The sequence below is a fragment of the Homalodisca vitripennis genome, unplaced genomic scaffold (genome assembly GCF_021130785.1).
Source record: "Homalodisca vitripennis isolate AUS2020 unplaced genomic scaffold, UT_GWSS_2.1 ScUCBcl_7185;HRSCAF=14752, whole genome shotgun sequence".
Lineage (NCBI taxonomy): Eukaryota > Metazoa > Arthropoda > Insecta > Hemiptera > Cicadellidae > Homalodisca > Homalodisca vitripennis.
In genome coordinates, this window is record NW_025783292.1 from 1,563 (window position 1) to 19,276 (window position 17,714).

Consider the following 17,714-nt stretch of genomic DNA (forward strand, 5'->3'; position numbering starts at 1 on the left):
ATATATATCGAATTCTAATCGCTTTGAAATTGTGTTTTTTATTACTAAAAATATCTAAAAATGGAAGTGAGTTGTTGGATTCAATTTCATGAGTAAATTTAATACTGGAGTAAAAATGAATTTAGGTGGTTTATAAAGTTATTAAGGTTTTCATTTTTGTTGAACACTGCAAATATATCATCAACATATCGAATCCAAATTCTTGGAAAGTATGGTAGAGATTCTTTCACTAAAATTTCAAAGTGACTCATGAAAATATTTTGCAATGAAGCATGACAAAGGATTTCCCATTGCTGTTCCATTAGTTTGAAAATAAAATAAGTTTTTGAATTGAAAACAATTTTGATTCATACATAGATTAATTAGAAGCATGAACTCTTCAACTTCTTTGCTTGATAAATGTATAGACTGAAGCCAATCTTGTATTAAGAGAATCGTAGTGTTCATAGGTACGTTAGGATATAGAGAAGTAACATCAAAAGATACTAAGTACTCATCATCTTCAATTTCAATATTTTTTACTAAATTTAAAAATTCATATCGGTTTTTTTATTGCTAATGAAGGAAAATTGTGGTAGCTCTTTAAGTCTGGTTTGCAACCATTTAGATAGTAAATATGTTGGAGGAATTTATTGATGACACTATAGGTCTCATTTCCTTTCCAGGTTTGTGAAGTAGAAAGCTTATAATATCAAACCCCATTCTACCTCGATTATACTGTTTACCGAAAGTTCACAAACCTGGAAAGGAAATGAGACCTATAGTGTCATCAATAAATTCTCCAACATATTTACTATCTAAATGGTTGCAAACCAGACTTAAAGAGCTACCACAATTTCCTTCATTAGCAATAAAAAAACCGATATGAATTTTTAAATTTAGTAAAAAATATTGAAATTGAAGATGATGAAGTACTTAGTATCTTTTGATGTTACTTCTCTATATCCTAACGTAACCTATGAACACTACGATTCTCTTAATACAAGATTGGCTTCAGTCTATACATTTATCAAGCAAAGAAGTTGAAGAGTTCATGCTTCTAATTAATCTATGTATGAATCAAAATTGTTTTCAATTCAAAAACTTATTTTATTTTCAAACTAATGGATACAGCAATGGGAAATCCTTTGTCATGCTTCATTGCAAATATTTTCATGAGTCACTTTGAAATTTTAGTGAAAGAATCTCTACCATACTTTCCAAGAATTTGGATTCGATATGTTGATGATATATTTGCAGTGTTCAACAAAAATGAAAACCTTAATAACTTTATAAACCACCTAAATTCATTTTACTCCAGTATTAAATTTACTCATGAAATTGAATCCAACAACTCACTTCCATTTTTAGATATTTTAGTAATAAAAAACACAATTTCAAAGCGATTAGAATTCGATATATATCGTAAACCAACACACACTGATCGTTATATAACAAATGGACTCAAATCATCCACCAACACAAAAAACGAGCAGTCTTCCATTCATTGATATATAGATTATTAAACACTCCTCTATCACAAGAAAAAATTCAAAAAAAGAACTTCAGTATATAAAAGATGTTGCCGTTTTTAATGGATATTAAAACAGATTTAGTCGACTATATATTTAAAAAAAGCAAAAAAGAAACATGACAAAAAGTCAAAGACAACACTTTTACCTATTAAAGATACAAAACACAAATTGGATAAGCACTACATGGGACAAATATATCTAAAGATGTACAAAAAATCATTCAAAAAAAAACATACCAAATAAAAACGTCACATATAAAAACAACAAGTCAAACTGAAGAATAAATTGAAAAATCCAAAAGATGAAGAAGAAATTATTAATAAATCAGGTATATACCAAATTAAAATGTGATGACTGCAACAAAAAATATACATTGGACAAACAAGAAGAAAAAATTCATACACGATAATAAAGAAACATTGCTCCCACATTAAATTCAACAGAAAAGAAAAATCTGCCGTCGCACACCACTGCATCAATACTGGACACACTATATCACAGAAAAACTTAAAACTATTAAAAACATGTTAACACTCCAAAATATTTAAATGCATGGGAGTCATATTACATAAATCAAACAAATACAGATGATCTATTAAATCAAGAAGATGGACCAATTCAAAATTCAATATTACTTAAACGAAGATTACAAAAATAACATTCAAAATTTATATAGTATAATATCAGTAATAATTTAATTATATTTACACACTACGCCACAACAGGACAAATTAATATTAAATCACATATGTTAACTATTATTTAATAATCAAATTTACTTTTTGTATTTATTTGTGATGTGTCTGAAGAAGATATCTTGGATATCGAAAGGCCTCACAAATTAATAAAATGTATTCAATATTGGTTTTATGTTTTTAATGTAGTATAAATTAGTTCATGTTACTGAAATCTTGGGAGCTATTCAATAAAATACACAGAATGATGCATAGAAATTGCGGGTATGTGCTAGTTGCTCTATAAAGAGACAATCTAAAACAAATCATTACATAAATGTTTCTAGAATGAATATATTATTTCAATCTTGTAAATCACACAATTTGGAAATCTGCAAAGTGAATAAATCTAGAGAATGTTCCTCAACACCTTTACTGCTGACCTATATTGAGTGAAGATTCTTATAAGACAGCAAGCTCGCTAGGATGTCTGTCGCAATCAACCTGTTAAAGTTGAGTGTACATGTTAATTCTAACTAGTGATATCAATTTTGTGTGATCAAAACTGATCATTATTTAATCATTCATACTAAATGTAAATTGAAATATTTATTGAGAACTAACAAGTAACAATATTAGTTTTCTTTTCATTGTGACGAAAAACAATTGTATTCATTCTTCTTCTGCATCTGCAAAAAAATAAAATGTCAAGAAAATCCTTACATCATGTTTAACTATTACAGTTTTTACTATTAATACAAATCTATTAATTTTTATTTCCTAAACATCTGTTTTTTCTCGTTAGCAAAATATTAAAAGTAAGAAACACTGAATCCTCTAATATTTATTTGAACACTAATGAATAATAAATGTTCTTTTTACTAACCCACTGAAAACTATATAATAGTTTTTCAACTAAATAAGAATGAAAACAACTGTCATACATAATATTTTCACTGTTTAATTAGTAGCCACTTATCGAAATATAACAACAATCCAACTTTTTGAATACAGTAGTTATTTTTATTTTGAATTAGTCCTATCTAATTTATTTAAATTTATATTTATTCCATATCCTCCCCGTATGGTATGCCCTTCAATCAGATTCATTCCCCAAAACCAAGAACTAGTTACACCACTCATTCAGCCTATGAAAAAATTTATGGCTGTTTTTTACATTGCTAAACTGAGGACACATTAGTAGAGTAGAAAGTTAATTCAATCAATATTAGTTGTATGAAATATATTTTTTATCTGTGATTATAAATATGATATATAAATATATGATGTTAAAGATTCTCAGGATACTAATGTGAATTGTCTCCATCTTGAAACTTTTTATTGCTTGAGACTGGCTAAATAACCCATCCAAGCTACGTTAGTTGCTATCTCTGTACCAAGTTTAGTCTAAATCTATTAAACATTATGACAGCGAGTTAATTCACAGGATTTATAAGTCCGTACAAAATCAAAGAAAGTACAACACTATTGTGAAATGAAGTCATTTTCAGTTATGCAGTCATATTTTGGAGAAACTGACAACAATTCTCAACCATACTGTTCTTTTAATTTATTACTCAGTTCAGGCAATTAGAATGATTTTCATAAAATTGAGTTATTTTCAAAAGTTCTGTGTGTGTTCTAAGGTCGGTTTGTAGTGAGTAGAACCAGAATATGTTTACCATCTGTAGGTGAAGTAAGGATTTACGACTTTTCACCATACTAAATCAAGAGAACAATCCAAATAATGGGTTACCAGAGATGAGTAAGCAAGATTGGTTTATATCTTCCAGTAGAACCTACTCCGAGTACATCAAAACGCGATGTCCCATCTGGGCAACCCAGGAGCAACATATCACTAATTGCAAATGTAAAGATATCCGGTTAAGGTTATGACTTAATTAATACGTTTAATTTACTGCAGAGGATAATTATTAGAGTGGATGGAGCTCCCTTAGTGTAAAATTCCCCCAGACCTAGTTGTGGAACTTATTGCTAAATCTGTCCACTGATTTATAGCTGTAAAAAACCGCAAGTATAAATAAAATGTAACAGTTTGTACCTGTTAACTCAGGACTTGTTTTTTTTCATCTTCAGTTGGAGACAGTGTTTCTTCAGGACTAGACTCTTCTAAAATTGGATCAAGTCCTTCCTTATTCTCTATCTCATTTCCTTCAACATCCTCTGGTTTCTCTTCATTGCTGTCTTCTACTTTACTTTCCTTGCTTCCGATAGATTTTGTTGAGTCTTTTTTCTGGTCATCACTCTTCTTATCTTCACCCTCAGATAACCTAAGAGAAGGAGGAGGTGTTGGTGGTGGCTTGGGAGGCAGTTTAGGATCGGGAGGAATGAGATCAAGAGAGTAAGGTAGAATCTTCCTTGGTCTCCAAACTGGAGTAATTCCCTTTGGGTACCCCTCCCTGGGTGACATCTTCTCTTCCTCTTCACCCACAGCTTCTTCTTCCGATCTGGCTGATTCATCTTTCAAATGAATGTAATAACCTTCTTGGATACAGTATTCGTTGAAAACAAAACGTCCTTTTCCTATGGGCTGTATAACACTTGAATTATTAACTTTTATTAAATTTAAAATATTTATGACTACTCTTATCAATTTGTTTAAAAAAAGAATATATCCACTATATACCTGTAAGCATTTATTTATTGTAAGCATGAGAATCATCTGTTATGAATTTTCTGCTACAAACTCTCTGTTGTATAAAGAAGATACGTATATTAAAAGAAAATATGACCTATTTTAATAAACTAACTACTCTTAAAAAGGCAAAATGTTCTCAAACATGTATATGGTAATTAATTGTCTTCAATTGCGAAAGAAATCTAAAATATACTAACAATCATAAAAGCTGAGCGCTCGCTTATTTCCACTGAATGAAGCGGAACATTCAGACTGGTCTTAAGACGTCACAGTATCAGGCCTGTATTATAATCTGGTCTTACACTATCCCAGTGGTCTATAACCTTCTTCTTTGAGTGAATTTGTTCAGACTCGTTATGCTTGTTACACAATGGTTAATCAATTAGCAATGAATCAATTGTATATTTTACCTTTGGTAACAAAAAAAATACTTATTTAGAATTGAAATAAAGAACATTTTGAGCAAACACTTGGCGTGTTAGCAACAATATAATTAGTAAGCTGTGTAATTTGAATCTTTATTGAATTGCAACCTTTAAATTACAGAATTTAATAATTATCCTGATAACTCCCATTAATTAAATAAAAAAACAAACCCTCTGTAAATAATTTAAACCGTTTGTAGTAGAACGTAGATAACATAAGTTTTATTATTTAAAACATGCATAAGAAATGTATTTAATTTATTTTATGTTTTTTTTTATTTTTTATTATTTAAATAAATTGAACAATTGACATAATTCAATTTAATCTTTTTTAATAATCAAGCTATGGGTTAAGTAAGGGATAACCATTCATACCAGTTAATATATCCATAACTGAAGTTACAGTAGAACAATATTTACCACCTTAAAGCAGGGGTTCTCAACCGGTGGGTCGCGACCCCCAGGGGGGTCGCAGGACGGGTCTGGGGGGGTCGCAAGATAGGTGATAAATGAAAAAAAAAAAAAACTAAAAAACTCAGGCCATATATACCATATGAGCGGCGAATATCAAATGAAGCGACCATGTACTTATTTAGAAACTGAGTTGAGTCCGCTTGTTAAATACAATAAGTATATTTAATCAATTTACAATTAATCAATACTATTTTAAAATACAACTATAATTAACAAAAAAGGAACAAATGGAGCTCTAAATGACTCAACATCGTTCCTAAAAATGATGGTGCCTGCCGCGCCGCTTGTATCGTAACGTAGGCCTTATTGTTGTGAGACAAAAATTTGTTTATTCTAAAAACAAAATAGGCACACTACACAAAATACATTGCAAAAAATAAATTTTTTTTAAAGTCCAGCAGAATGACTTAATGAGAAACTTGAGCTAAGCTTTGAATTAACTAACTGTAGAATGTCTGGGTTGATTTTTGTCAAACACAAAATAATATCATTTTCCAGTGCCAAACGATTTCTTGATTTGGTTTTTTAAATTCAACCATTGTGGAAAATCCTTTTTCACAATTGTAAGAAGTAGAAAAAGGTATCAAAAATATTCAATGCTACTTTGGTCAATTCTGGGTGTTCCTTCTTTATACTTAGCCAAAACTTGTCGTGACAAACATCGTCAAAAGTTAGTTTCAATGACTGATCACTTGATATATCTATCAGTTCATTGTGGAGGCCAGCATTCAATTCAGCTTTTTGAACAGCTTTTTCGGAAAATGGTTTTGTTATCCACACAGATCCACTTGTATCTTTAAACAGGAATATAATCATTCAACTGCTTTATCAAGGCTTCAAGGTGTAATGATATGAGTAATGAGAAAGATGATGTGTCAATGGATGTGTCACCAATACTTGAGACATACTCCTTGAATTCTTATGTAAGTTGGAAAATTTTCAAAGTCTTCATCTTTTATTCTTGTATTCCAAAGAGTAAGTTTTCTTACAAATGCATTTACGCGGTCTTGAGCATACAATATAGTTGTTTCTGGTCCTTGTAGGGATGAGTTCAAAATGTTTGAGATGAGAAAAAATATCAGCTAAGTAAGCAAGCTTTATTATCCATTTTTCATCGCTGAAAAAATGAGAAAGTTCATGTTTACTGTCCATTAAAAAAAGCAATATTTCTGATCTCAATGAAAACAGCCTACTCAACACGTTACCCCGGGACAGCCATCTCACTTCGGTGTGGAATAGCAAATGTTTGTGCAGGGCTCCTACCTCTTCACACAAGTTTTCAAGTAATTTACTCTGCAATGGTCGACTCTTGACGTAGTTAACAACTTTGATAGCCTCAGCCAAAACTTGACGCAAGTCATCCGGCATTCCTTTAGCTGACAAAGCTTGTCTATGTAAAAAACAATGCACCCAGTTTGCATTTGGCATTAGTTTTTCAACCTGGCAATCAATCCGCTGTTTTTACCCGAAAGGGCTCTTGCACCATCACTACAAATTGAAACACATTTGTTCCAATCAATTTCAAATGGTTCAGTTGCCTCAGTGAACACTTTAAAAAGACTTTCACCTGTGGCATGGTCTGGCAAAGATTTGCAAAATAATACATTTTCCTTAATAGAGTGACCGCAATCATACCTAATAAAACACAAAAACTGAGCAAAGTTAGCAATGTCAGTTGATTCGTCGCATTGAATCGAAAAAAAACGTGCTTTCTTTTATTTGCATCTTTAGCTGGTTCTGAACATCTTTCACCATGTCTGATATTCGTCGTGACAACAGTGTCATTTGATAGTGGGATCTTTTTTAGCTTGTCAGCTTCTTGAGGATTAATCATATTTGAAACCATATCGATTGCGGCAGGAAGAATTAATTCCTCAGCAATGGTATGTGGCTTCCCCACTTTAGCAATCTTTAGCGCTACCTCGTACGAAGCTTTGAGGGCATTTTTGCTAACATCAGTATGACTTAATATTTACCTGTTGACTGCGAAGGGACAGCAGTTTTCTCTGGAAAAAACTCGACTGGTTTGTTTTTCAGCGCAGAATGTTTAGTTTCAAGATGACGCTTCATTTTTGAAGGTTTCATGCTTTCAACTGATAAAACTTCACTACAAATAACACACTGAGGTTTGTTTTCAAGTTCAGTAAAACCAAACTGTAGATATGCATTATCATACTTTCGGCATTTTGGTTTTGAGACTTCGGAACTACTTTTGCTACATGAAGCTTCTCTTTTTAAAAACTTATCCATTATTAATACTAAAACTTGAGTGTTCAATTTGAAGATCAAAGTACGCACTATCTCTCAAGACGTCAGGCAGTCGACTGGCACACTGACACAGTGGCTTGTTGGAGGACGAATTGCGCCGTGCGATGGCTGCGCGCGCAGCTCTATGTCAGGCTGTCTCCGCGGCTTTAAATACACCACGCGTCAGTTCTGTAAATACACTGCGCACAGTCTTTGCCTGCTTTGATATTGAAGAATTGAAAATGATTTAAATTACTTTCGTTACATTTATTACCGGATCGTTTATTAATTATTAAGAAATTAGTGCTCACTAACGTTTTTATATAGTTTTGAATAGTGTTTTTTTTATGTTTTTTAAAACTAATTATTGCTGTCTTTTTGCATACAAAGGCTTACTTTACGATGTTACAAGAAGGGGGTCGCCAAAATTCTCAACCTAAAAAAGGGGTCGCAGCGTTGAAAAGGTTGAGAACCACTGCCTTAAAGCATTGACTGCGGTGTACGCACACAGCCACTACCTCCGTTGTCCTAAAGTCAGTACAAGACTTGTGTCGCAGTGAAGTTGTTAATGTTACTTTATTGGTACAATTACTTACAAACGGACGATCCATTAGCGTGCAGGATACCACATATAGTAAGTATTATGAATTAACTAAAAATGTTGATAACCTTAGTATATATGCAGTATCTCGAAGATGGTTAAGTAATAAAGAATCATAATGAGATTTGATTCATCCACTGTTGCATCCGCTGTATACAAATGTGTGAAGTACATCTTACCATGTTGTTCAAAAAGACGCCATGAAATGTAAATGTTGGGTAAGTTATTTTTCCTTTTCCTTCCATCTTTCCTTTTTCCCAAATACCAAACATGATAACTCCTGAAGCCTTGTAAGTATATGTGCCCAAACCATGTCTCTCATCCTTTTCCCAATCCCCTTCGTAAGTATCTCCTTGTGAGTAAGTATACTTCCCTTTGCCATGGCGCTTATCCTCCTTCCATTCCCCTATACAATCAGATTACAAAAAATTAAAATCCTCATATACATGCAGTAAATAGTATATTCGATAAAATATAATTATATAAATAAAAAACTATTTGTAATTTCAATAAAGTATATAAATAAAAACGTGTTGTGTGTCAAAGGATATTTAAAAAATTTGCCTTCGTAAAATGGACTGAAGGATTAGATTTATATGTTTTTAAATTATTATCTTTTTACTTGTTATTTTATTGTTCTGCCAAAATAATGTATTGTATGTTATTTAGTTTTTTGTACTAGTTTCAGTTTGGAAGAATAGTTTAAATATAGGTACATGTCACAGTTGTAAAGATTGTTGGAATAAAATTATTGATATTGATGAAGTTTAACAGATGATCATTGCAAATCATTATTTCTAATAAAAATTATTCAAGGACAGACAGACAAAAGAGATACATTTATCCAGGCTTTGTAAGTAATAGGCTTTGCTAAGGCTCAGCCAATAATTTTAGATTTATTAAAGAATATTTTTATTAACATTTAGTAATATTTAAAGAATTTTCCAATTGCTCCAAGAGTCTACAAAGAATATGTATGTTTAAATTTTCTTATTATTGGCAAAAAATATACTCTGTAATAAGCAGAGAGTTTTGTTACTGAAATGAAGCATTTTAGATAGAAACTACCAGGACATTCTCCGAGTCTTAAGTATTTTACAATCTCACAAAGTCAAAAAAGTTTCGTTAGAACATTTACATATTTTTTAAAAGATATTAAATTTTAAAATTTAAAAAACAAAACTATCTTTGCAATTTTGTATTAAAATTGTAATTCAATTACTGCCTTTAGAGGCATAAATGTTTGAAAGTTGATGTTCGGTATCACAGATAAAATCTGTACTTTTCCATTGCATATGTGATAAGGACAAAACTATTGACACTAGAAAACAAAATTTGAAACATTTATTATTAAATAACGTGAAATTAGACGAGAAAATTGACATGATACAATGTCTTGTGGGTTTACTGGTTTGGCCAAAATATTGTTAAAACACGGGTTAAGAATTTCTGCAATAACCGCAACTGAAGTTCACAGCACCGATAGTCTCTCACGGGACTGGAAGCAGCCATTTTGCATGTATCAGAGAACTTGCGGCATACCGTTGAACGATATCATGGTCTGCCACAAGGGGAATAAATTTCTGAACTGACCGTAACGGCAGCCAGGTGTTGGTTTTTTCCTTCCTTTTTTTATGCGAGGTAACAGGACAGAAATTCACAAGTTCGAGAAACCCCTTCATATGTGGTTATAAATACAATATAATATCCAAGCTTTGACATCATGTACGTAGTTTCAGTAAACAAGGACGTAGCCAGCGAGGGAGTCTAAAGGGTCTGGACCCCCAAATTTTCAATTACTTTTTTATTTAACAATTATTATTATTTAAATAATTCAGCATTACTGACATGTATTGCTGAAAGATCGTTTACAACAAAGAAACGGGTCAAGAACTTTTAAAGGAACGAAATGGGGCCTTACTCTTTATCCACTACAAGAAAATATCAGTTGTCTGGACTCCCCCTCAATGTTTCCTGTCTATGTTCTTGTCAATACATCAGTGTTGAAAGTTACGGTCAGCACAATATCTTTGCTACGAGTCCTCTTGTTTTATGAAAGTATAGTTGTGCAATATTTTCCAAATTTTGAACAATTACATTTCAAGATTACAGCGTTTGAAATCGTTCAGTTTAGCATGTAACATCGTTATTTGTCAGTCAGTTTTGATTTTTTGAAGGAAAATGGACTAGATAATTCTAGAACAATTGACGTTGACAAATATTTAAACTATTTTTATATCAGACTTGTATTTAATATTTCCTATAATAAAATCCAGAGCCTTTCTTTATATTCAAGTCATACTTATTTCATTACTCAATAGCATCCATGTACAGTAGTGTTTGTTCCATAAACTCATTACCCTTATTTCTGAGGAAAATAACTGTTAAGGACATATTATGTATTATATTCATGCTATAATGCGAGTTGTATAGCATAATTTGTTCAAACAATAGAAATAGGCCTAAATTTAAAATTAAATTAACATAAGCAGTCTCAAATTTTGCTTTCTTGAGTCTCTAGACCCATTTGTGGCCTACCCTAAATCTGTTTGTGTGTTTAATGATAGATTTAATGTACAAAATATATCAAAAAGAATGAATTCATAGTTATTAAAAATATTTTAAAGAATTTGAAGCATTTTGTAAGAAAATACATCTTTTTTTTAATCAATCGTTTGAGCTTTCTTTAACAAAAATTCCTTTATGTCGTCTAGAAGTTCATGTCAGATAGCATGTCTGCATTTGTGTTAAAAATTGTCAGGATTGATAATCTAGCATCTGTACTCAGGAGACATTTATTGAAATCATTGATAAAAAAAGTCCTTAAGCTATATATAAAAATAAAATAATGAACTTTCAACCCTTTTGGTGGTGAACTTCTAATATGTCTTAAGTTTTGGAATAACTAATTTGTTTTGTTTTATACCATAATATATTTTAATCAAATTTTCACAAAAACTGTAAGTTCACAGTCAAAGTAAAGAAATGTTGTGATCATTTAAACAATGTCTGACTTAAAGTTCGTATTATTTAATGTTTTATTTTATACACTAGAATATGTTTTGTTTACACCAGTTTCAGAAATAAAATATAAATAAATAATAATAAAATAGAATTGCTGATAATTTTCTAGGTTGCCCTCAAAGGGTTGCCAACAGCAACAATCTAGTCTCTGGCGTGGTCAAATTTTATTCGAGCAGTAAGTTTTATGTTCCAACTTTTTAAAATTTATAATAACTTTCAATTCTGGTAGGCCATCGATATATGCATCAAATCTGGTAAAATATATGTATCTTGAAGTTCTCGTCTGTCAATTTCTATTTTTCATGAAATAACTTTAGCTGTAGAAAATTAATGATTTGTCTTTCAACATCTCTTTCGTTGAACACTTAACTTAATTCCAATTTTCATGTTGTAATGTTTTTCAATACCTTTCTTACTAAAAACTATTAGTTTTATTTTTTTAGGTTCAGCGTATTTGTTTCCAAGAAACTGCTAAATACATTATTGTTATGTGAACAATTAACAAAAATGTTGTCTATACCGTGCTTCCTCTGTCAGATCTGAGATTGATGTCTGTAATAGTTTGTCGAAAACTGTAACCCAAAACCATGTGTAATGTGGCAATGGAGTCTTTGTTATAATTAGTATGATAACATTAAAATCACGTAAAAAAAACAAACACCTAGAACAAAATATATTTTTCCGTGTATGTATATTCGTGTACGTTTATTAACTATCACGATAGTTACTAGCCGATCGCTATAACGTGTTTCTGTCACACTTTGTGTATGAACTCCCAAAATTACCCAAACAAAGAAATGAAATACCGTGCTTTGTAAATAACATTGAACTTAAGTTCATATTTTGTATGTCTATATTATTGTTCATCATAGAGCGTCTGCTGCGTCTATGCGCAAGGCACGTGGTGGACGTCAACCGCTCAGCCGCGGTAAAACACAATTACTAATCATGTCTCAAAATGTCTGTATTTGTATTCACAGTAAATATCCACTAAAAAAATAAGTGCCAATTTATATATCCCAATATATTTAATCGGGGATGACATAGTTTTAAATATAAAAAAAACAATTAAATATAAAATACATATTATTTAAGTAATAGGCTACAAATAAATACACGCCTATTTTTTGAAGTAAAATATATGTAAAAAGATATTTATCTCGGAAACACATATTATAATGTATAAATACTAGGTAAAAAATGGAGGATGTGTCTTGTAGTTCTTAAGATATAGCAATTTCCGAGCCTCTATTATTCTCATTAATACAGCGTAATTTTCTTGAAATTCTTCTGTGTTATCGGGCGGTCTCCAAAATGGGTAAATCTTCGCTTATTTTATAGCAGTTTTTGTAGAGCATAAAATAATATAATAATAAAGCTCTTAGACGGCTCAAATTTACAATGTTTTTTTATTTCATTAGCATTTAACATATTCCAGGTGGGGGAGGTGCTCCCGTACCCCAGCTTGACTAGGAAGTACGAATAATTCGTAGTTCCAAAGCCCCCTCCTCCCCACCGTTAGATCATCCTAGATACGCCTATACGTCATGGACTGAGAGGTATTTTAAACTAATATGGTTGCCAAAACCTGTGCAAGAATAGATATGTGAATCAAAATAAGTAAATATTTAATAATCTCCAATTGTTACATAATGTTGGTGATGGAAAAACAATTAATGACTATAACATTTACCTTTGTATCTGGAACCATCGGGGTAGTGAAATCTCCCAACTCCATCTTTCATGCCATTTTTGTATTCGCCAATATATTGAGCACCTCCTTTGAAGACATACTGGCCTTTACCGTGTCTCAAACCTTCTTTGTACATTCCACTGTAGTAATCTGAATTAGGTAGCAGAGCTCTTCCTTTACCATGTCTCTGCTTTTCTGTGTTTCTTTCCCCTTCATATTCCTGGAATATCAAAAAGCAAAATAATTTTATCTACTGCTTTTATCACATCAGTTTTCATGCAAGCAAGAGTTATAGAGTATTTCTTCGAACATTCAGCGATACAAATAAATCAGTAAAACTACTTTTTGAGATCCTCAATCTGATCTTTTCCTCAGTGGTATAACTGACCTACTACGTTACTCCAATCTAGGTAAAGAAGGAAATGAAAAAAAGACACACATAAGTCAAAAATTACAACGAACGTGTGTTAACTCATTGCACACTATATGCACTACCTTTAAAATATGCATTTAATAAAACAAGCAAAACAAATTGTAATGATTAACTTACATTAATTAAAAGATCGAGTAAAGACGTATTGCGACATGATTTGTATTCTTTAGTTCAGTTTACAACAATCAATGTTCATTTTATCAAGTGCATGTCTTAGGAATAACATGTTTGGAGTTGACACACTAATTGTTTGTTGTGATTCCTGATTTATGTGAATCACAATGGTTTGGTATGATTTTTTTATTTGAACATAAGTTGTAGATACGTGTTAGGTTATTTACCCACCTGAGGAAGATATGAGTTTCCAGGTGTCGAAACTCAGTGTAGCTAATTTTTTGTATCACTGAACGATGGCAAACGTCTGAAAATCCGGTTATCTTTCCAATTATTTTTATCGCCAAATCTAATTGTTTTAAACATTTTGAGGGTTTTATACTGTTCATTTTAACTTATCATCTGTCTATATTTTTTTACAGAAGTAAGGATAAGCCGCACAGCGAGTATAACTAAAGAAGGTTCCGTAAAATTTACACACTCCGTAAAAACTTAACTTAGACAAAGGTGTTCTAAAAAAATATAAATATAACAGGTTTTGTGATGTTCGCGTATCTAGTTATCGGATCACATATTCCAAAATAGAACTTAACAAACTGATCTCGTATAATGCACATCTTGTAATTCTTATATTTTTCCCCTGATAGGTTCTATCATGCAGGATCCTATAAAAAACAATTTATCAAATAATAATGAGCTGAAAAAGTAGGAATTTAAAACTCCTGTCAACATTTTCTCTATCCACTTCAAGAAGCTTCTGGATCAAAAATGAAATAATTTTCTTCCGCATCGGATAGACTGCTATATCTGTGTTTAGGTCAAACGAACAAATGTTTCGGAGTGCTCGTGAGGTTAGGTGAGCGGTGTACGTATGTGTGCGTGCATGCGTGTATCTATAATGGTGACACTCCAAGAAACTGTAAATCATTCACGAAATAAATTTCTTCTGCATCGGATAGATTGCAAACCACTAGATTGTTCACGCAAAATCAAAATTTATGTTAATTTCAAAATTACCGAAGAGCTTATAGGAAGTGGCCTACGAGTGAAATCATTGTTATCATAAGTAACTTTGCCTGATCCGTCTTTTAAAGGTCGTCGCTCCTTAGGGCGTGGTCCTTTTATATGGTGCTAACTCCTGTTGCCGAGGAGGAGGCTCGTACTGTGCCTGTGCATGTACTAAATGCGAAAACATCTTGTGAAATTAATGATAATCCATGTGGTTTGCTTAAACATTACTTTAGGTGTATTGTAACAATCGCTAACAAAATTAATCAACTCTTCCTTAGAAAAGAGAATTTTCATATCAATTTGAAAATGATATGAAAAACTCGATTTGGGTATGTCTTATGCTGTATCCTAGGAATCTACCCTCAAACCAATTTTGTTCTAATATATGTAAACGATCTAAAATCCTCAGCCCAAAATTGAATAGTGATCCAGTATGCCATTGATACGACTCCTGTATCCTCAAAAAGATCTAAAGATGTGGTAACTAATCTTTCTCAGAACTGAACGGTTGTGTTCGAAATTGTGGTTTTGAATCTCCCTTTTCTGAAATAAAATTGAAAACAGAAATCAAAATCAAATGTCATTTGATTTGTGGATAATGTAATTCTTGAAATGAAAGACTCCGCTTCATTCCTGGGAGCGCACCTTGGTCAGGCATTGACATCAGGCATTCATGCACTGCGGCATCTTTCAAAACCAAGCTATTTTGAAGTCTTTAAAATGACCCATTTTGGCCTCATTCGCCCTCATGTGTCATATGAAATTCGCCTCTGAGTAAGTTGCTCCCAAAAACAAGTATTAAGAGGTGTTTAGACTTCAATAGAAATGAATTAGAATCCTTTGAAGATCAGATTTGGGAAAGGCGTTTAGACCTGCTTTCAGGGAGCTGGGATTGTTTATTGTATCCAGTCTCTATATTCTTGAGGGGATTCTGTACTCCTTCTCAAAGTATACTTTGTGAGGGGATGGAGTTTCGCAATTACGAGACAAGGTTTAGGAGCGAGTAACAACAACACAGAACGACAACTTTTGCACAGCTCAAAAACAACTCAATATCAAGCTACTCAATAGGCTTTAAAAGGCTCAAAGTACTTTAAAAAATTCTGAATTTTAATTTAAAGCTCGTTTAAAACACCTTTTGGTGTTAGGTGTGATTTATCCTGTTGATGAGTTCTTGACGCATCGCTGCGACAGTTAAAAGCTCATATAAAATTTGAATCCTATACTAGTGGAATGAGTGAGTGAATGCTCTTATCTGTATGTTTAAATGTAACAGGTATAGTTTCTTTTGACATAAACAGATTATGATACCTATATTTTAACGACGCCTGCAATACAAAATATATATACTAACCAGAAGTGCGGGGTGATGCTAACCCAATCCCGCCAATGGTTCTGCAACACAACACACCACCTGCATATCACAGATGACTGGGGGGGAATTGAATAATAATTTAAATGTCCTGTGTTATTTGTATTAACAGTGATTGTATCAGTTCCTTTTTAATATTCAATAAAATATTCATTCTGAAGGAATAAAAAGTTATTTTTGATGTCTTTGAATCTTCCTCGAAAGATTGTTTTCTCCCAAATACAATTTCTCACAAATTGTTCTGAAAATATACTCTAATTATCAATGAAAATTGTTAAGTGTAATAATCCAAACCATTAATGGTAAAAAGAAAAATAATTATAGATGATAATAAGAATACATTTTATATAATTTTTACTCCTCCATAAGAGCGTTTCACAGACCTATCAATCCACCAACTATCATAGATTGCATAGACATTTCGGCTTGTTACACTGAAAATATCAAATTACATTAGTTTGAAATTATAATTAATTGTACATACTCCAATAGTATCATCCCCCTCTCCTTCTCCTTCCCCTTCATTCATATTCTAGCACTTTAATTATCATGAAAGTGGAAATGAAACCTCGAAGTAAGTTCAATTCATAATATAACTAAATTTAAGAACAGCAACACTATCATGAAATGTTCAGTATGTTACAACATTGAATCAGCTGACTGATTATTTATGTTTATTCTGCAATATTTTCATTTTGAAGACCCTTATTTTGCATTACGCGTTGTAACTGAAATTAAGTAATATACACATACAAACATGCTCATTTTTGTTAATTTATAATGATATCCTATACTTTCTGTACATTTTGCGCCAACGTAGCTCAAAATTGAATGAAAATTCAAACGTTTAGCTTGGTTGTTGAAACTTTTATACAATTATAAACCCATTATTTGAAATGCAGATTAATTCTTTTATCATAGAAGAATCTGGTGTATTAATTAGCTACCATTGCCGTCAGCAATCAGCACGAATAAGTTTAATTTGAAAATCGCTCACAAACAATCTATAAATATCTATAAATACACTATTTTATAGATAAATATATCCTTTATAGAAGGTAGAAGATCCTTATTTTCTTTAAATCGATCATTAGTACAATTTGAGTTTATTATTTAATTTTAATACACCCTTTCATTGGTAATTAATTCAATAAAAATGTGTTAAACTCAACTTTCAAAAATATTGTGTATTAAAAAGAAAATTATAAAATGTCTTCTAATGTTGCCAAATATATTACATATACTCCAAAAATACAGTGAAATTGTATTAATATTTTTAAATTGTTACAACGAATCCAACCCTGTCATTTCATTTTCAAAATGAAATTATGTTGGATTTGAAAGTTTTGAGTCTGTAAATACAGGTTTTGCATCTGCACGATCGCTCTTTTTGTATATATTCAAGTGAAAAACCTTTTTCTATCCTTTGGAATAGTATAATGAAATACATAAAAATAACTAAAAGAATAGAAT

At 31.6% G+C, this 17,714-nt stretch overlaps 1 protein-coding gene across 1 annotated transcript; it reads right to left on the reverse strand.

Moving 5' to 3' along the window:
- Positions 1-4,253: 4,253 nt before the first annotated feature.
- Positions 4,254-16,868, reverse strand: LOC124374070 (radial spoke head 1 homolog). The gene is made up of 4 exons (XM_046832367.1): positions 16,726-16,868; positions 13,306-13,531; positions 8,774-9,000; positions 4,254-4,739 (listed from the first exon to the last, which is right to left on the reverse strand). Exons 1-4 carry the CDS (start codon positions 16,768-16,770, stop codon positions 4,254-4,256), a joined length of 984 nt encoding a protein of 327 aa, XP_046688323.1. The 5' UTR covers positions 16,771-16,868.
- Between the last annotated feature and the right edge of the window lie 846 nt (positions 16,869-17,714).